The 21,265-nt window shown below is 40.9% G+C and overlaps 1 protein-coding gene across 2 annotated transcripts in view; it reads right to left on the bottom strand.

Annotated features, from left to right (window-relative positions):
- FMN2 (formin 2) overlaps positions 1 to 13,262 on the bottom strand; it is a 163,237-nt gene extending 149,975 nt beyond the window's left edge. For both annotated transcript variants that reach the window (XM_075412496.1, XM_075412505.1), the window contains exon 1: positions 11,446 to 13,262. In XM_075412496.1, coding sequence (XP_075268611.1) covers positions 11,446 to 13,006 — 1,561 coding nt within the window. In that variant the 5' untranslated portion in view covers positions 13,007 to 13,262. The remainder of the gene's footprint in view (positions 1 to 11,445) is intronic.
- Positions 13,263 to 21,265: the final 8,003 nt, after the last annotated feature.

The raw sequence follows: 21,265 nt of genomic DNA, 5'->3' as shown, positions 1-21,265 counted from the left end.
CATTAGCACATCTTAACCTATACAGACTGGAGACAGGTTTCTATTTTAATTTTTCCTAATGCAGAGTGAATGGCTTCAGTGTAAAACCAGTCCTGAACACCTGACTCAGAGTAACACCAAGGGTTAACAGCGACTCCTGCATGTACTGCTTACAACTTCAAAAACCAAAATCAGCTTGCACTCCTTTCCGTTTACTTCCCCCCGCCCCCCACTTCAATGAGATCATAAATGCTCACACAGCAAAGAGATTTCACACGCTTTGAAGCCAAAAGTACTATAGGCAGTGCTCTACTTTTGGGAGTTAGGACAGGAAAAATAAGAAAAAGAAGAATAGATGGACAAAGTGATGTTTCTCCATTTAGAATATGTTTTCTATTAGTCTTACAAAACACAAAGAGACAATTGTAGTCTTACTATGGTTTCTCAGTTCACAAAGAATTACAATTGTGAACATGGTTATACAAAATAAAAAAAATAAAGAGCAGAAAATGGGGAAAAAGAAAAGCTGATTTATACAGCATTCAAAAGTTGGGAAAAACAATAATTCAGATGCCTTCTGCCACATATATGCCTAAAACATTCCTGCCTTCCACTTCTCTTGTCTCCTTTTCTATATATACTACCATCAAGGTCACAACTAGATGAGGCCTAAATCATCCAGCAAAGCGCCTGGACTGCGCAGTATCAAATGCTCCCCGGAATGCCAGAAGACAACAGACATGCTTGAGAGGCAGAAATACTGCAAAGACTTCCATATATGCTTACTTGCAGATGAGCTAGTAACTGCAACTACATGTAATTTCTTAAATACTTTACAGTACAGGTTTTATTCATTCATCGTATTCCCCCAAGCTACACAGCAAAAGCTTGCTGAACCATTTCCTAGGGGCAATCACACTTCGTTTTCATCTTTCTACTGTTTAATGTACTTTTCTATGTCTCAAATCTACCAAGTTATAACGAGTGACTAATATTTCATATATAAAATTAATATTTCAAGGATCAAAAGTATTACATTTCTTTAATATTTTTCTTTCATTTCATAAACTTTTCAAATTCCAATTTTTTCAGCTAATCTGTACCAGTCAGCCTAAATATAATATGCAGCATGTGACTGCTGAGAAAGAAGAGGCTTTCAAAGATGCACATGGAGCCTGGGGAATGAAACAGAACTGGAAATTGGTACTTTAGCCATCTCCTCTTCAAATAACAAGCACAGGTCCTGCATAGATGTGTAATAAGCATACATTTGCACCAAAAAAATAACAAATTAATTTAGTCTCTTACTTGCCTGAAGCTTGACCCAGGAGATTATGCCCAGTATTCCAGGATTAGAGACTTCATTTATTGTTCTTTGTCACTGCAGAGTTTCTAATCCTCTGCTGATTTAGATTGGGTAACTGGTCCAGATCTCTCATCCTGTGAAGTCGTTTTGGCCGTTACATTTTTGTTTTGATTTTTGTTTTGTTTTTGATTGTTTTGTTGTTTTGTTTTTTTTTTTAAAGGGATTGAATTTTCATTGACAGATACTTTCCTAAAACCACATGACAGTTTTCTCACAGCCTGGTTACATAAAACATGGAAAACCCACCAAGTAACAGGACTGCAGACACAACATGATTTTGTAACAAAAAGGAAAAAAAATCTAATCCTTCCACTCTGAATAAACATAAAATAAAGTATGTCATAAGTCTTACTTTCAGGCAACATAAACTTTAAAAATAACAAAAACTTGTCAAGGTTTAGGGTTATGGTACAAATTCCTGTAATTCTGTCATAAAGATAGTTCCTTTTGATTTTATTATCAGCGTAATAGCCAACATCTACATTGACTGCTTGTACACATACATGTTTCTAAGAGGAAAAAAACCCAGAGGTTATATATTGATTTCTTTATATATTTATATGGCATATTATAATATAGATTATATTAATTTATTCTTTTATATATATTTATATCTTATATTTTAGTATTTAGTATTACTAAAATTAGGGATGCGTAGAAACACCCAAGAAGACTGTCCTTTCTTCTCTGATATTCTGTCTCCACATTTCCTGGCTCTATTCAAGTGGATGGTATGAAAGCAACCCACATATCATCTTAAATTCAGAAGTCAAAGTAGAAAGTCTGTCTAAACAAAAGAATTAAGCAAGAGACATACATAAACACTGTCTCCCTGTGCACTGCCAGTTTTCTATGCCTGCCTACACACAGTTCAATGTAATTTCAAAGTGCAAAATATATTTATTAAATTCTACTGAAGAATGCATTGATTGATGGATTGATTACATTCATAGACTCTTCAAACAACTAGAATAAAATTACCAAGTATTAATTCCACATCTGTCAGTCCTGTATCTGATTATCACAGTAAACACCATGCTTTCCTTCTGCCAAGCTGTCTAAATCTCTTGGCTTCTCCATCTCCCACCTTCTATGCTGTCCCGTCTCTTAGTACCCTCTTGACTTAAAAATTTTCCATGAAAACTCTTGAGCAGTTGTAAGTTAGAACCACAATATACCAACACCTGTGCAACTCAAGCAAGTAATTCCCCCCCCCCCCCCCCCCCCCCATTTTAGCCCCACAATTATCACTAGTCATTTAAACAGAGTCCGGATTGTGAAAGACAGCTTGAACAACCATATCACTGAGATTTCAACTAACCCAGCTAGAACAAGCAACCTATTGCACAGCTACAGAAAGAGCATCACATAACGCTAACAGCTTCAAGTGTTCGAAAGATCTCAGATTTAATGAAGTACAAAGACATCTCGGAAAGCATGTTAGAAGCAAACAGTTTTCAAAAAAACCTGTCTTACACTTTAGCCCTAGATTCCCACAACCAAACCAAGTGGCTGTGTTTTAAAACAGCTTGCTCCACGTGTGCTGGCTATCAGACATGGCAACAACACCAATTTCAGCATATCCCACAATGGTCTGTTAAAAGATTATTTAACCATATGCCATACTTGCACAAATCATGCTGGAAAAAGCTGAAGCAGTCAGGTCAAAAACTGAGTAATGCAGACCTTGGTCCTGATGCATGAACTCCTGATGCCAGCCTGGTTCCTAATTTTGAAATTTGTGTTATGATACAGAAAGACAAAAGTTTTCTGAAAATTTCACTCAGTGATGAAAAGGTCGAGTCGTGCAAACACTAAGGTCAGGACCCAGCTCTACTCTTGCATTAATTATGCAATAAACTTCCACAGCCTGACCAAGCCTATCACAAGTCAGAAGTTGGCCAAAATGAAGCTGTTCTCCTCTGGTGGGAGAGAAGTAACATGATAGAGTCCCTCACCAAAACCACCAGTAATCATCATCTTTGGGTAAGTGATTTGCAGTGTTTCCATTCTGTACCGAAACCCAGATGAATTATTTACTACCACTCTCGTATTGTCTAGAAAGCAAATGTACATAGAAAGTTATCAATGTAGTCTTATTGATCTTTGCTAAAACCATGCTGCATTTTGTTCCATTTTTCTTTGCCCTTTTATGATATACCTAATAGCTAATTCTTTCTTATAATTTTCTCCTTCAAGATTTGTTCCAAAGCCTTGCTTTTTGCTGCAGTCAAAATTAATACAATTAAAATTACCTCGATCCTTTGCAGTAACAACAATATAGAACTTATTCTAAAAAGCAGGTCTTCCAACTTTGCTATCACCAGAGCTTCAAAATATATTAACTTATTTGTGATGGCCTGTGACAGTGCTTTCAGAATTCTTGCAGATTAGCACATCTCTGAAGCACTCTGTCTCCCTAACTTAACATTAAGCTCCTTGAAATTTTGCTTTCACAGTGACTAAGATTTTACACCTTTCCCCCACAGTGAATTTTCTGATATGTGACATATGTATAACAGAATAAGCTGAGACAAAGTATTAAACTATGCTTTTAACCCTACCTTTCACTATATATGTCATACATATAGTGAAAGGTAAGACTATATCTTAGAAATCACTAAATATCTTTCAGAAGCTGAAGTTTTTAAATACCGAACAATTTCCCAAGTATGGCTACAGCAGTGCTACACAGCACAAAATACCTTTCTAAAAAATATAAACAAGATACACCCTCCCACAATGTTGTATGGCACGTCTCCTTTCACTTTGATTTCTCTTCAGGTTCTAGTGTAGCATTATCGCAGATTACAGAGGAACATTGCTAAAGCTTCCCTAACTATAGCGGTTTATGATAGAAGAGAATCTATATGTGTCTGTCTACTGAATCTTCTTCTAGGCACCATATGTATCTTTGGCACCTTTCATATTGTGTTTTCCAGGTGCTTAGACCCGTCTCAGCAAGTATTTAATTCTGCCCATCTTCACCCTTTTAGTTTCTGTGGTGATTTGTGATGCGAGGGCGGTATTCTGTGCCAGGTTCTCATAGACTGCTGGAAAGCCACAATCCTTTCTGTCTAGCTCTCTAAAGTACGAAGCTCCTCTGATGTCTTTTTGGGCAGCTATTACCAACAGCATCTTTTGTCAGTCCAAACTGATAGACACTGGTCTTTACAACCCCATTTTGTAAAACTTCCTTATTCCCAATGGTTCTACTTTTCATTTGATATATAATGCAGTCTGGCCCATCTCTAACTTAGAAGTAAATCCAAGTGTTTGCTCAAGCAGCCACAGGTCACAAAACACATCTAAACTGGAAAACCTCTGAAGTGGGACACAAATAACAAATTTCTTTCAACCTGCTCATTAGAGGTTGCCTTAGCTTCTTTCTTTTCCAGGACCTGTGCACCCAAGGTCTGACAATCTCCTCCAACTTTAATAACTGCTGACTTTTTAATATTTATCACAATGTACCAAAGTTTTTCTTCTTTGTATCAAAACAAAAATTGGTAAGATGAAGAAAGGGGAAAAGCAGAAAATTAGAACTACATGAAAAAACACATACATGCACACATTTGTGCAGATCTGTCCTTTTAGACTTCATCTAAACAAAAAATTAAGCACGTCTCCCTTGCTGTAACTGGACCTTCATGTTCTTTCCTTGTTGTAATCAAGTATTTCCCTCAAGTATTTCTCAGCGTACTGTATTGTCTTGACTCTTCATGTGACAAAACTGCATTTAGATACACACCCTCTATTATGAAGGCAATGTTTTGGTTGTGTTTTGTTTTGTTTTTTTTAATGAAAACCGCCTTTTCTTCCGTGACTGTTTGCAGATGTTAATGCAGTTAATTATAGCGTTACTGCAGCATTGACTTCTTTCATACAGTGATTTTTTCCTTATTGGTGCCAGGAAGAGGAAAGGATACCAGTTATTTTTCCCCTGGTGCATACTACCTATTAAATGTCTTCAAGGGACACCTGAGCCAGACCTTGGCATCAAATAAACTCTAGAATTAAAGCTCCCTCCTGTAATTAGTTCCATCATAAAGTTATCTGTTCTTTCTCCCAGTTCAAATTCACACCTGGTTCAGAGCTCTGGCACTCCTGATAAATTTCATATAGACCCCGAGACCAAACAATTTGTGCTTTTACTGACAACTAACATCTCAATGATAAATCTCATTTGTGACTAGGCTTTCCTCCCACTGTCTAGCTGCATATGCCAAGACACCAAAAAGATTAAAATCTCCAGCGTTTTTGTATTTCTATATTTACGTATTTCCAGTTTCTTTTATGTGTATCAAGATCTACTTTTACAATTGTGATGTTGTTTACACACAAAACCACTGCTGACTTCTATCATCTATGCCTCTACAGATGAAAGAAGTCATGTTCTGTCTTCATCTGAGAATAAAGCAAGGTTTTGTATCAGAAAACATAACCCCCTTCCTGTTCATGGTCAGAAATCCTAGCTATTTCCATCAACGTGAAGCAAACTTCTTCTGGACAGCAGCACTATGGAAGTAAAATGAGGAATAATAATTTTGTACTGATGGTAACACAGACCATCTCCTTGACCCTAACTTCCTTCACATGAACAGCAATGAAGGACTGCAGGAAGTTGCTGCTGCTTGGAGGAAATAATAGTGTGACACAGCTCCTGAACCCACTTTGCTGCCTTTTCTAAAGCACTTAATGAAACACAGCTGGCCTTGTAATGTCATACGAAGAGGCAGGAATGAGGTGGCACAATGTAAAGTCCTCACATCTTCCATCGCCTTCCTTTCAGTTGCTCACTGCTGCTGCCCAGTTCCCCTTGTATCAACTCACCTCATCCCCCCAACAGATAAATTGTATGCATAAAAGTAAGTTTCTAGAAACTACTGTATTCCACCTAGCCACTACAGAATGACGCTTTTAAATGTACCTAAAAATAACCCAAGCCACAGTCACAGAAACGCCTACGCATTAACGCTTCATCAGCACTATTCCTTATGTAAGTTCAAATTTTGGCAGCAGTAGTTTATAAGGAATACACTTGCCCATATCCTGAGCTTTGTTAAACTACAGCACAAACAAAATATCTCAGGTAATCAGTTTTTCTGCATCTTCTTTCACCATGATTCACATTAGAATTTCATACCTCATACACAGGCAGACTAAAATATTCCTAGAGATGCTTTTGAATTCCAGTTTTATTTTTCTTTAGACCGCATAGCATGGATAAAAAAATGAGGCCTGCTTCAAGGAATAAAGTTCTTTTCTGCAAAGAAGGGGCCTACACACTGTTTAAAAAAAAAAAAACAACAAAAAACCACAACACAGACAAACCACCCCCCCACGCTATTAAATATTTTATAAATATTATAAAAAATAATAAAGCACAATTAGATCCAAGAAGTATATTCAAACTTCAGTTCCACATAATTGTTTCCACTGGAATAATGCACTGCTCTTTTCACAGAAATGAAAATGCCGAAGCACACAATGTCCTTTAATGACCAGTTCTAGCCAGATCCTATACTGATGGATATTATACTGGTACTGTCTCTCAGATCCAAGCAGTGCTGCATGAACCTCCAGCTATAAACTTTTCCTTTCCCCCTCTGCACCCCAAAAGAGACCAGCAGGCAACCAAGACAACACATTTCTACGCCAGATGCGAGTCAGGCTGGCAGTCAGAGCTCAGAACAGGGTTGCTGCTCAGAAAGACATTGCCCAAGAGATGCAGCCACTCAACCCCATGACCAAAACCTGCTAATCTCAATGAAGTTCTAGATAAAGATCAAAGCATTAACCAGGAGACCCCATGAAAACAAGCCTGTGGTGGTGCTGCCTTCCAGCGATGTTACTCACATTGCCCCGATTCCCATATTGCAGTGCTGGCACAGTAACATTAAAACAACTTATTAGCACTCAGCTGTCTCGCAGCCCATTTTCAAACACATTTTACTGTAGTTGGAGTGCAGTATTGCAGCCCTTTGCCCCCTCCAGGTTACACTTACTACACAAAAAGAGGAGGATCTTTCCCTTCAGGTGCTTACTAGGAACGCTCAGTGCAGTGCGTGATCCTGTATCACACGAAAGGCTGCTGCTGGGCAGCTCCCTTAGAGGAGGCTGCACTGCCCTGCCATCTGATAAAAGAAACATTTGTATTACAGCTAACAAACAACACTAGTGAAACAGTAAACCATAAGTAGTCTTAAATAACAGTCGCATGATAAATAGTCTCTTCAGGACGCCAATAGGTACAAATCCATATTGTGTGCATCATCACATGAATCAGAATAAAAAAAAACAAACTGAAAAAGTATCTAAAAAGATTTACTTTATGTCTCAGAAACAAACTTCCATCCTGTTTTTTCAAGTTTTCACATACTTATGTATACTAAGACCTCTGTATATGTCTGCAGATGCTGCACTGGAACTGCAAGTGGGTGCAGATGACATTAGAACAGTGCAGAAGTGAGATAAAGTGGCCTTTGTGAGAAGCAGGCTGGCACTCCATGGAAATCAGAAAGCAGCCGTGAGCACACAAGCATGGGACTGACTTCAGGTTTTGATTTACAGTAACCAGGACTTTTTGTTTGTTTGTCTCCTGTTTACAGCTAGAGCAGGACAAATATAAACATGAAGAGAAATTTAAAGATCAATTATCTGTTTGAAAGAGATTCATGCAGCAAGTGTGTTACAGCCAGGCAACAGAGATTAGAAAGGGCATGGGTTTGTCTGGGTGAAGTTTAATTACCATCTGGGGCAGCTGATGGGACTCTCATATTCAGTTTATGCAACAGACACCCTTACTAGCTCCTCTGCAATCACTGCACCTCAAATTAATGTGAGAATAAATTCCTGTTTATTAAATCAATCTATCAGCTATTCCGTTTCAGTTTTGTTAGTGTTTGGAAACATCAGTTTTGTTTTTCCACCAAGATACTCTCTTAATGTCAGTGCAAATCATTCATTGCCACATACTAAAGCAAGAGCCAACCCTACTCATTCAGGTTCAGCTCTTGTCTCCTGGGACCACAACATAAAAGCCACGGCTCCACTGTGCATCGGGCAATCTAGAACTTGTAATTACTGTCACTGCAATTTCAACTACAGCTGTCCTCATCATAAAAGAAATAGATCCGATGCCTGAATTACAAAGTGCCCATAAATTTGTCCACACTATGTTCTTAGCCAATGTATCAAATTCGAAATACCATACTTTACTTACTTATATAAAGCAAAATTAAAATATGCAAAGTCTTTACCATTCCAGCTGTTGGCTTCCATCTACATTTTACATCAAGACAACCTTAGCAGAATTCATATGGATCGCTGTGAAAACCAAATGGCACACAGCCAAACCACAACATAGCGCAAAAGTAGGCCAGTCATCTGCATGGAACCTGCCGTCATTAAAATCGATGACTAAAGTGTTGTGGAATATTTTACTTGATTCTGGTTAGAAATGCAGAACAACACTGCAGTCACTACACAGCAAGATGGGATTTAATGTTCTAGGCAAGAAGCTGATTTTTTTGTTTTAAAGACAGAAATAACATTCTTTATAGTTGCTCATTTCTAAGAGCCTGATGGTAATCCCTGAACTGATGCATCTCATGCATGTAATTAAAATACAACATTTTTCAAAAGCAGCATTCAAATTACAAGGAAATTATTTCTGTAATTGTTGCTGTGCAGACTGGTTTAAATAAAGAGGCTTTTCTGCTCTTACAGCAATGACAGCCAGTCTGTGGGAACACTAATACTAAGTTTAATTTCCCTTTTCAATGTCCACTAGTTGTTATTTTTACAGTCTTGATAATTTTCAGCTTGTTAAGTATATTTTTAAAAATAAGAAGAATGATCAAAGAGATAAAGTGTTATCATGTCATTATCAGTTCTCTAATTTCAAGCTTTTCTGCATGAACTGAAAGGTATAATTGTCCTCTGCCTGTAAAGACAGCTGGTATGTACATGTAAATGAGGGTCACCATAATTTCCATAAGAGATAGAACTACTGTTGCACTGGACATTGGTCCCTTCACAATAACAGTCTAAAATGTTGGTGAGAAAACAAAAATTATTAATAAGTAAATCGAAACCTTGTGAGGAAAGGTGAAAAATGCTGTTTCCTGGAAAACCAGTCTCTTAAAGTAATTCCATGTTCTTGAAGTTTGCCACATAAATTTTATTTCCATTGTAGCACCATCATAAAGAAGAAAGTCCAGTTACTGATGATGCAGTTTAAAGCTTTGCTCTGAGTTGTTTATAAGCTGTCAAATGTTGATAGCAAAAAAATAAAGTGCTTTTTATATGTGTGTCCCTTCCTGAGTCTCAGCAGCATGACCACTGCCTGCATCTGAAATACCATCTTCTGTTACCGAGTCCTGCAAATCAACAGCCTGCACTTCAGCAATCTGAAGTAGTGATCACCTCAAATTGTAAAACTTCAGATAGGCATGACTGAATTTAAATCTAAGGGAACAGGTGGAAGGGATTTAAACCAGTAAAAGATTTGGCTCACTTTACAGGGGGCTGGTCTCCTTCAGAGAGGGTTGGCTTTTTTTGTGTTAAAAACTTGAATTCTAATTCTCAAGACTGAAAGTGGGCCCTTCTGTCCAAGACATGAATAATGAAAATATTCTTGTGATTTGTAGCTAGAAAATAATGTTAATGCTTTACCTGAGTATTTCAAACTCATGGAGTTGGCTGCTATGCAAAAAAGCCACTAATTTTAATTTCTATTTCCAGACAGTTCATTCACCAGTATTACTGTGATGTCAAGCAGAGCAGAATGTGCACAAAGAAAGCAACTACGAATACAAATTATTATGTTATATAATCTTTAAAACCTACAGTATAGAACAAGATAGTCTCTTTATGTAAAACAGTTGCTACTGGCTTAACTATTTTCTTACATGTGATTTAAAAATCATGTCCTTCTTCCCTTCATGAACCCTTCAGTTTAGTTTTCATAAAGGCACAAAAAAATTCTGACTGCATTTTTTGCAGATAGCTCTGGTACATATGTGGTTATTGTGTTCATGCATCTAGAACAGACTTCCATTCATAACAAACCTGATTATAGATTCAACTGTTTTAATCTTGTAACGGGCACTCATAGGGCACATTCTCTGTGTTCTCTCAGTTCTACAGTTTTCTTAAGGGAAAAATAAATGCAGTATGTTGCTGAGTTTCCTCTCTATACACACCTCCTATGTGGCAGAGGCCTTCTCTATTTGTGAATACATTAGCTTTATATAGAAACTTGAGATGGGGGGAAGAGAAAGAGGAAAAAAACCCTCAAATACAACCACCAATTCACACCATTTCATCTGTAAACTCTATATTCCTGTGCCTTTGTGAGAGGATGCAAGCTGCCTAGCAGACAAGGTAAAAAAATGCTTTCCTGAATGAGTCACCTTATGTAGCCTAAGCAGCAGCCTGCCACAGCTACTGAACTGCACTACCCACAGCTTCCCTTATCTTCTCCCTTTTATGCTGCCTTTTCAAGTCACCACCATTTTTTTCTTCTCCTCTTTCCCACTTCTGAAGGCGAAATGTGTTCCTTTCTGTTGTGTGGTCCATCTGTGCTTGCACGGCTTTTTCCTTTTTGTTCTAAGCAAATCCTCATCCCTGCCTCAGTCTAACACCAGGTGCAGCTCTCAAATATTTACAGTACATCGGAACAACGCCTAGCACAAGAAAACCCCAAACAGGATCACAGTTACAGAAAGCTGCTCATCTGTAAGATCTATTTATGCAGAAAGCTGGTCTGCCTACAACAGTGCAGCTCTTTGCATTTTTCAACCAGAATAATTTAAGGCATCCAGCTTTTTCCTACAGGACTTAGACAAAGGAGAAAAGCAGAAAGAAAAACTTCAAAGAGTTACGCACTTCCTTTACTGGCAGTACTGCCAGGCGGACACTGAATAGAGAGGCTATGCTCGTTAATGAAATGTGACTGGTTTTGTAAGATCAGGCCTTCAATTTTAAAACTGTCAGCACAAGACAACAGTACATGCAAAGGACTGAATTCAAGTATTTTAAATATATTTTCAAAGACTCCCTGAGGAAAAAAAGCCTTAATACATGTCACTCACCTGAAAAGACATTGGGAAATGTCTCTGTGGAAGCCTGCACCCCTGAGGACTTTCTTGAATGAGTCAAAGGCACTCTTTCCGTTTGAAATTTCTCTCTAAAACCCTTGTGCTCCAAGTAGCCCGCAGAGCCCACCTTCTGCGTTATCTCGCATTTGTGATTAGATACCTCTTCTGTCCAGTCCGCAGAACGACTAAATAAACCTGCCAAACTAGCAGACCTCTGCTTCTTGATTGGGACTTTTTTGTGGAAGGACTCCTGCCTCCTTGTAAAAAGTGGGCTCTGGGATGGGGAGGGAGAAGGTGAATGGTTGGGAGAACTCAGTTGCCTGGTTGTGGTTTTGATGTAACAAGGATTAATTAGATAGGGCTTAAAGCATCGGGAACCAAGCATCGGACTGCCTGATGTCCCCTCGGAGGACAAAATGCCATTTTTCATTTCCATGGATAAACCATTATGCAGGTCCTCTTGACTGGCTGACAGAGTGTGTTTCCCTTCCTGAGTCTCAGCAGCATGATCATGGCCTGCATCTGAAACACCATCCTCTGTAACCGAGTCCTGCAAATCGACTGCCTGCACTTCTGCAATTTTAGTCTCAGCATCTGCTGCCGAGGTTGGAAAAGGTCGTGGGGAGCTGTGTGTCTGAGACCCGTTTTCTACCGCAGTTCTATTTAAATCATCTTCTAGTTCACTAGCTACAGCATCCACTCCAGCAACGAGCTGTTCCTGTTCCTCGATCAATAGCTTGCGTTCTTGTGTTTCAAATGAGCCGTTACCAGGAGAGCCTGTGCTGTTTACCGCTTCTTTCAGTTCACGTTCAGTTGCACAGGAGACGGGAATGTTTGCCGCAATCTCAGATACTGTTGGAAAAGCCCCCTCAGTGTCTGGGCTCCTCTCTTTGTCAGTGGTAGTTACTGAAAGAAACCGTTCAAAATCTAAGGGGGCTGCCTGCGAATTAGCCATGTGTCGGCCCATTGTTTTGGTGACAAGGTCCTCAGTTCCAATGTTAATTGCCCCCTGCTGCTGCTGCTGCAGTCTAATAGCTTGCTGGATATCAGAAAGCAAATCCTCTTGTTCTGTGGCTGAATGGAAACTGTATATATCCGTGTCAGAGCCAGAGCTGGTCCTTTGTCCATCCTGTGTCTCCGCAGCAACTGGGACAGTTTCATTTCTGATTTCAAAATGTTCCACATCTGTGTCTGAGAGACCCCCTTCATCTGCAGAGATGCTTATATCTGGAGTTTTGGTTACAATTGAATGAGTACTGTCCAGCTCTCCCGCCTGCAAGGCCTGGCTTTCCAAAACATCCTCCCGTGAACTACTATTCCCATCTTTAGCCTTGGACAGATTTTTTCTGATCCTCAGATTTGAAAATACCGAGGCCCTCGAGTCCGACTTGCCCTTCTTCTTACTGGATTCACTTCCTTTTGCATGCTTCCCCAGTCCCCTCCTGCTCCCCGATACCTTCTTTGTGCCATCCGTATCCCTGGGCCCAGAGGCATCCTCTCCTCCTTCATGCACATCACCTGTATTTTTCTTTAGCTTCCCATCCTGATTCCCCATGATTTTTCGCAGCACACCACCGTCGGCGATCAAGCCATGCTCCTGGATTTCATTCCTCTGGCCTGACGGCGAGATCCCCTCTGGCGATCCAGGTTTGTTTTCAAGCGGTGGTGATGCAAGGGAAGCAAACGCTTGCTGTGCTTCTCTCCCATCTGCTAGAGCTGCCTTTTTGCATAACGGGCTGCTTGCGCTGGGCTCCGCTGGGACATGCTCAGTACAGCACTGAGAGCTGCAGACAGCTCCTTCCAATGGCTGCTGCTCACCCAGCCGCCCGCTCTCCGGGCTTCTGCTGCACTCCTGCTTCTTCAGGAAGGATTCTGTGAAAAGTCTTTCCTTTATAAACGTCACTTCTTTTTCAACGGTTTTTATTGCCTGCATTGCGAGCTCAGCTCATCACCAAATCATTTGTAATTTCAGGACTTTGATGTTCAAGTTGCTGGAGGAAAAAAGAGAAAAAAAAAAAGCTATTTAATTAATCTGCAATTGTTCTGCAATTGTTTAAATGAATAAACTCACAAACTTGGAAACATTATGATTCTTTATTAGTTTATAAAATGCTTAAGCATACGCTACTTTGACAGATTACACAGTACCTCTGGTGATTTACATGTTTACTTTTTAACGGCCACCAAAACTCAATACGTAGTTTTAAAAGGAGAGTCACTCTGAAAGTGGATAGAAGAAAGATAATAAAAAAATCTTTCCACAGTTTTAGAGAGTTGCTTTTAAAATTCAATGCATTATGGTAATTAAACTTTAAAAAAACTCCCACAATTTGTATTCTGGGAAGGTAGATATACTATTATCCTCAGGAGAATCAACTCATCAATATTAAAACAGACCACCATTGTTTTCCCTGATAAGAACATCTGGCATGAAACAAGACAAAACAAACAAGAAAAATAGCACTATTCAAATGCTACTAAGGAAAAAGGATACAGCAAAGCATTCCTCTATTTCACCCTATATATTTAATAATTGATTTGAACACTGCCACTTGCCAACTATTTTGGAAGCTTGTGCAACAGTTTTAATCAGTTGCTGCTTCTCCTCCATTTTTGGTTTAGATGTATAAGCATCCGTATTTCATAAATACCTTTCCTGAACTTCCAGACAGGTACTCCCTTCCACCTTTAAAATTTTGATTTAAAATAACTGGAATAGAAATAAAGGGGCATAAGGATGCCAAATTGCCAAGTTGGATCAGTTCAGCAGTTCAATACCTTGGTTCAACACCAGCCAAGAAGTAATTAGATAGATTTCTGTTCACGATTTATTATCTCTGAACTGCCTGGTCTATTAGGTTCAGTTTCTGTGAAAGACTTTACATATTCCTCACACCTGTGAGCTTCTTTATTAGCAATTTCCGTTTCATCAAAGATTGTTTAAAACAATACATCATTCCAGGGAAATGCATCCTACTGGTTTACCTAACTCTTAGTTTTGGTATCATTCTCTTCCTACCAGAGGTTTCACTTGCTTTCCTCTGCCTTAATACACATTAAAGAAGAATATCATTCACACTGTAAAAACTATGCAGCCTTCCCCCACACACACTTTTTTTTTTTTCTCCAAGGTTTGCTAAATACCTTTACAAATCTGGGCTGTGGTCATTGTTAAATAATTGCTGATAATTCAGTTTGGAAAGAATAAGACATGCAAGCAGATTATTTTGAACTATCATAATTTTTTCCTTGTGCTTCTTGGTCACTTACTGCTCTAATGCAAGTCCTGTTCTGAGGGGCCTGTGGCTCAGGCACCAAAAGCCTTCTGGGCACAAGAACTAAAGTGCTCTAAGTGGATCAGATGACTTCATAAATACAGTAGCAAGAGGTAGTACAGCAAAACCTCCAAGAGCATGTTATTTTGTTTTTTGACCCCATTCCTGCTTTTGCTTTCTGTTATCCTACTTAGTTTCTAACTCCTTGCAGTATTTTAACTTCTATGGCATTATTACACACTTGCAACAGGCTTTTGAAAGCTCAGGTAATGTTAGGCCATCTGAAGATACACAGTCGGAATTACTTGAGACACAGTTTGATGGAACCATAGTAGTAGAATGCTACCTTGATCAGTATATTCACTGACTAGAACTGACAAGGATCTAACCCTTGATTACAACTGGAGTCCTTGTAGCTTCCAACCCCATTTCAAAGTTCTTCACCAAATGAAATCTGCCAGAAATTAACGTAGTGCAGAAGCAATATAAAGATACTATGGACTGAATGTGTAAGGGAAGTGTAGAATTAGTGCGAAGTTCTGAAACATTCCTTTTCCTTTCTTCTCTGTAAACTTGCATTACAAAGTCAACACAGTCCCATTACAACTAATGATAATTCACCAGCAGTAACTACACCGCAAATCATGCTGCAAACCCAAGCCATTGACAAAGCTGGGGTTATAACACGATCAAGTTAAAGACTGAGCTTCATTTTTTAATTAGAAATGAGAAACTTATAATGGCTTAAATCATGTATCTGCACTATTTCCTATAAGTTTTCACACAGCGCATCCTGATGAGTAAGTTATTAAAAAAAACACGTTTAGCCATAAATATTACCTGAATTTAAATATATTAATATATTACACTAAAAATTATTCATTATTTTAAATCTCTGGCTGCAATCTTACAAGCAAAATAGCTACAAGAAAGAAAAGCAAACCATTTTCTAGATAGTCCTTCTGAATGTAGGGTCCCAAACCGAACACGGATTGTAACTAGGATTTCTGCTCTACGTGTGGAAAGAGCGTCACCAACATGGGCATAAACCATTCAACACTAGCCAAACATAAAATCTAATGTTAATGCTCGGGGGTTTGTTTATTCTCAGGAATCTCCGCTTCTGAAGAAAAACATGTTATTGAAAGTCACCAAGAAACATTCTGACATCAGTATAAGCTACGTTTTAAAAGCTAAGAATGTATTCGATCTTCTACACCAAAAAAGAGACTTTCAACAGAACGTAAATAGGGAAAAGAGGGGGTTTTAGGTGCTCAAGCAGGATATTTCATTTTTAAGAGTAATTATAACTTGTTCTTAGCTTGCCATAAATTGTCAGTGAGAGACAGAGGTCAGTCGGTGAGCCTGCCTGCCTCCCTCACTGAATACTTGCCAGTGGTCAGTCAGAAACCGAAGGGGCGAGATGGCAGGCACGGGCCCGAGATCCTCCTCACCTCTCACCCCCCTCGCAGCTCGGGAGACACAAACGGCAGCACACAGAGGAGGTTCAGAACTTACTGCTCAAGACGCATTGTCCTTGTGCTCCCAGAGACTCCCCCCGAGCGCACCCCTGTCAGAAAGGCCAGCCCCCCTTACAAGACTGGGATTAATTTCAACGAGACCGTCACCATTTACTGCAGCCCCTCTGGAACGGCGGCCGGAGCCCCCCGGCACTGCCCGCCCGCCCTGCCGGGAGGGGCCGGGCCGAGCCGATTGCCCGCACCTGGGCGCGGGCCTCGGTCCCCCGGAGCGCAGCCGGGGCGGGGCGCTGCCCCCGGGCGGGGCCGGGGCGCTCCCCCGGGCTCCTCAGCCCAAGGCCGGGCTGCCGGCTGCGCTCCTGCGGTTTGGGCTGCCGGGGTGGGGGGGAAGAGGGGCGTCCGGGGGAGCCTGCCCGGAGGGGACGCGGCGTGCTTGGGGTGGATGAGCTTTCACCGTGACTTACTCACGGCCGTCTCTCATTTTGCTCTCGGTAGCAGTGGTGGAGCAAGTCCCTATAGAGTGAGGATACTGATGCCCCGTTAGTGCTGGGCTGCTGACGGGCGCAGCGCTGTGCTCGCCAGGGGACAAGCCTTTGGGGCACAGTTAGGCTTCACTGCTACGACCCCAAGGAAGGTGTCTGACCCGCAGGAGTGCTGGCGACACAAAAAGTGCCCAGAACAGGCTCCCCAGCGGTAAGGCCACGGCCACCGCCAGAGAAGCTGGGGAGACCAGCAGCTGAGGTGAGGGGAGGCCGCTGCAGCCAGGCTGCTCCCCTGGGGTAAGCCACAACACAACATGGCGGCCCAGGGCAGGGGCCTGCTGCGGGAGGCTGAACTTCATTCCCCAAGGCTGCAGCACGGCCTGTGCTGCCACGGGCAGACCCTCCGCCTCGCCTCCTCGCAGAGGAGGGCTGAGGGCGAGGTGGCAGCGGTGCGAGAGCCACAGGGCCGCACTGCAGGGCCAGGTGCCATGGCGGTGCTCTGGGAGCTGGGCTCTGCTCCCACTGCACAGCGGCTCCTCCAGCCTCCCCTTGCCCCGCTCCCTGAGGCTGACGTGGCTACAGCCTGGAGAGAACGCATAGGGACAGCCCAGAGATCCTCACCTCTGCCATACGCACCCTGCAGAGATTTATTTTTTAATTGGCAGCTCAGTCTGCGCGGGTTTGGGTTGGAGTACAGGCACACAGATGAACAGGACTGTTCTAAAGTTCTCTGGTGTCACATTACTGATTGGGATATGTAATGCAGACAGTATGAAGAATCATAGAATGGTAAGGGTTGGCAGGGACCTTAAAGATCATCTGGTTCCCACCCCTCTGCCATGAGCGGGGACATCTTCCACCAGACCAGGTTGCTCAGAGCTCCATCCAGCCTGGTCTTGAGCACTGCCAGGGAGGGGGCAGCCACAGCTTCTCTGGGCAACCTGAGCCAGTGTTTCACCACTCTCATGGTGAAGAAAGGTTTGTTCAAGCAGCCCAGGATATCCCCAGCCATCTATATGTTATTAAAGCTTGAATTTTCATAAGCAGTCAGAGAGCTCATTCTCATTCATCCACTCCAGTGCTGGAGCCAGGTCCCTGTTCCTGCTGTCCTGTAGCAGGGGGAAGCCTCCCCCAGCTGCCACTCCAAGCATGCTGGAGAAGTTTCTCCCTAGAAGGTATCACACACCATTGAACGCTCCCTCACGCTGCCAAAGCCATGCTCCAAGCAGCTAAAAATCGTTTTCTGCCCCCACACCCCCCCATCTCCTTCAGCTATCAGGAGAATTGTCTTTTATGACTTGACAGGCTCTAGCAGACTGACTTCCCCTTTCTGAATGGCAAGGGCCAAGTCAGGAGATCAGAAAATATGATGTGGACTAAGAGACCTTAGCGGCTGGGGATGAAGCTGGTCCTGCCCTTGCCTCACTTAGTTTCTAGTGGATATGAGATTCCATTTTTAATACTTGTCTGAGCAGCATGAAATCATGCCTCATGCATTCTATTTATATTAAGTTGAGGTGATCCAGCTAATGAGAAACCTATTTTACCCATTTAAAAGTTCCTTTTAGAAGGAGCTCCAACCTAGCAAACAATGATCCTAGGTGAGTGTTTGGCTTGCCTAGTAGCTTTTATTAGGTGCATGAGAAAATGATGACTGGGATTTTTCAGATACCTGCTACATAGTTCTCAACTTACCCATGCATAACTTCTAGCTAGTTGGAACTAACGTACCTGCAGAAGCAGGGTCTCCAACAATGCAACGTTTGCCAGCTACTATGCTGGAGAATGCCTGCTGGTTAGGAGCCAGAAATCTCTGTGAAGCATTTAACCTCCTGGATTTCTCACTTAAATGCAATAATGCATTAATGCATTGTGAAACAGAGCTTTTTTTGTTTAAAAATATGATCAGCTCGCCATAGCAAAAACCACACACGTTCCAACAAGCCATTTTATTGTTTTCCTCTAACATTTCTGTATTCTTACTGCTCATTTATTGTAAAATATACTTTTCAGCATAAAAGCTATAGAGAATATAGGAGGGGCTGGTTGAACAGCTGCATGTGAAACCCTGCCAGCATTCCAGAGATGTATGCATTGCCGGTCAGGGTCGGGTCACAGAAACACTCTCCCGAAATCCAGGCCTCTGCAGATACTGCAGCTAGGGACTCCTGCATCTGGAGCACAAGATGCTACGCTAGTATTGTAACCAAACCCAAGCAACAGGGAAGCATGAAAGTCCGTTTGATTCCCTGCCGCACACTGAAAGTGAGATATCTTGTGGCACAGCTCCCGCTTTTGCTTGTACAAAGTTCGTTTCAGGCAAATTTTATTTCAAAGACAGATAGGCAGCAGTTGTTTGGTAATATATGCTAAACCAATGCAATTCAGTGTAGGCTGCATCATGGAGATGATAATTAGTAAAATATCTGATGACCAGGCTATCAAAGCAGCACAGATAAGACAGTTTCTGCCATTTAAATCGCTGTAAAGTACAGTAAAAAAATCAGAAGAAGAGTTTAAGTTATAAATCTTATTTTCTAAGGGAGTAAAATTTATGTGGCAGGAGTGTTCCTTCAGACCTCATAATAGCTTTTGAACACAGTAGGAAATGTCAGCCAAGCTTTTAAGATGAAGATCATTAAACGCCTGCAAAATTCACACACATACAGAATCAGTATTTGGGTGGTGGGGAAGATAAGCAGAACTGACTGTATGTCTCAGTCAAACAGGATTCGCATTGTTTAGGAATACCCACCACAAGCGAGCGGTTCATAGGGAAACATGAGAGCAGAATAGAGGAAATTTATTGTACTAGAGCTAGAGAAAGGAACAAAGAATACAGATCTGTAGGAAACTGGGCCTCCTCATTTTCATTCCTTAGAGAAGAACATATTCTGTTAAATCAAGCAGAAAATTACATATTGTCTTTTTGGTTTTCTTGGACAACTCCCAGAGTCCTTGACGACACGGTTGAAAAATGTGGACTTTGATTATATCAGTAGACCTTCTTGCCTGCAGAGAGCCCAAAATGCCATGGAATAATGGCAGATTTTTCAGTCTAGTCCTTTTCTGTAGGAGACAAGGGATTAACTTAAGTACTTAGGGCTCTAATTTTATCTTTTTTACTGCAATAAGTATGTACCATTCTGAAGGAAAAGTTGCCAAAGATCAAGTTTTTCCTAAGGTTCTTCTCTCTTTTTTAAAAGAGTCTAGTGACATGGTTTGTTTTTAAGAATATATGGAGACAACAAGAACAACTATTTCATCATTTTTTACCCCCTTCTTTTAGGCATAAGCTTCTGTTCTGTTACAGACATTCACACACACACATACATGGATGTGCCGAGTTTGGTCACATAAAAAAGAAAGCTATTGACCACTTTTCAGTTCTTGTTAAAACAGCAAGCATCCTCCTATCAATTACAATAAATAAGTTCCCTCTGGAGAGAACAACCCTGAGGTAAGCTCACTTTGTAAACCACCTGGGGAAGTTTACAAAATGGGATGGTTTTGAAGATAAGGCAGTATTTCGGTACAAATTTGTTGCAACGTCACAAATACATTTAGTAATTGGAAAGTATTTTTGACAGTATTTCCATAATAAGATTTGGAATTAAACAAATCCAACCTGATAAGATAGGGAATAACATCTCTTTCCTATCCTTTGGTTTACTTCAGTACAGAACATTAGCAAGGTGAACACTACTTATACTAATGAACAAATGTGAATGCCCCCATCTGTTTGACGGTTCATAGGATGAAGACCTTTGCAGCTGAAGTGAATAAAGTGTGCTGACGCTAAGACTGTAGATCATCATCCAGTGCTGTGAAAGATAAGCGCTACAAAGCCAAAAAAGAAAGAAGCTCTGAGAAAACCAAAGGAAAGCTGAAATAGTATGTATGACATATATTGATATCTCATAATTTCACTTCCTCTTACTGTGATCCTTTGCTGTTGTCACATGATGATTGGCAAGAGTCATCCATACAGGAGTTCATAATTGCTGTCTTCAGATTTCTGCCTTTGTTTATCTCCACAGTACAGCTCAAACTGAAATTGCTATAGCAATTATAACAATTCAAGTTCATGCCCTAAGTAGAGAAGGGGAAGCTGTTTCAGCAAATAATCTGGATAGATGCAGTCTCTAGCATATACACTGCTAAGAGCTGCTGATGCACAGGGAATAGTATTCTCCACTTTAAGGAGTGGCTGGTTGAGTTGTGGCCCTTCTTCAGTAAAATCCTTGCCATGTTTATATATATGCAGCCTTAAGCCTTAGCTGGCCCAATACTTTTGTTTTAGGGTTTTATATATTTTCAAAAAAGAGGAAAGAGAGACCAGGAAAGTGAGAAAGATTTATGCAACCTGATTCAAGGCGTTGAAATCTATTCTTTCTGGGCTTCCTATGCAGAAAGAAGGCTAGTTGTAAAACTATTTATCACATCTAAGTTTTAAGTCATTGCTACAAAATACTGGTTCCTTCCACTAAGTTCCTATATAAAGGACATGAGAAGATCACCTTTATGAATTCCCCTCAAAATACCGCAGAACTGGATGTTGTTATTGGTGCAATTAATC

Source organism: Opisthocomus hoazin, chromosome 2 (genome assembly GCF_030867145.1).
Source record: "Opisthocomus hoazin isolate bOpiHoa1 chromosome 2, bOpiHoa1.hap1, whole genome shotgun sequence".
Taxonomy (NCBI): Eukaryota; Metazoa; Chordata; class Aves; order Opisthocomiformes; family Opisthocomidae; genus Opisthocomus; species Opisthocomus hoazin.
Note: the sequence above shows the minus strand (reverse complement) of the source record. Positions and strands in the feature narration are given on the sequence as shown.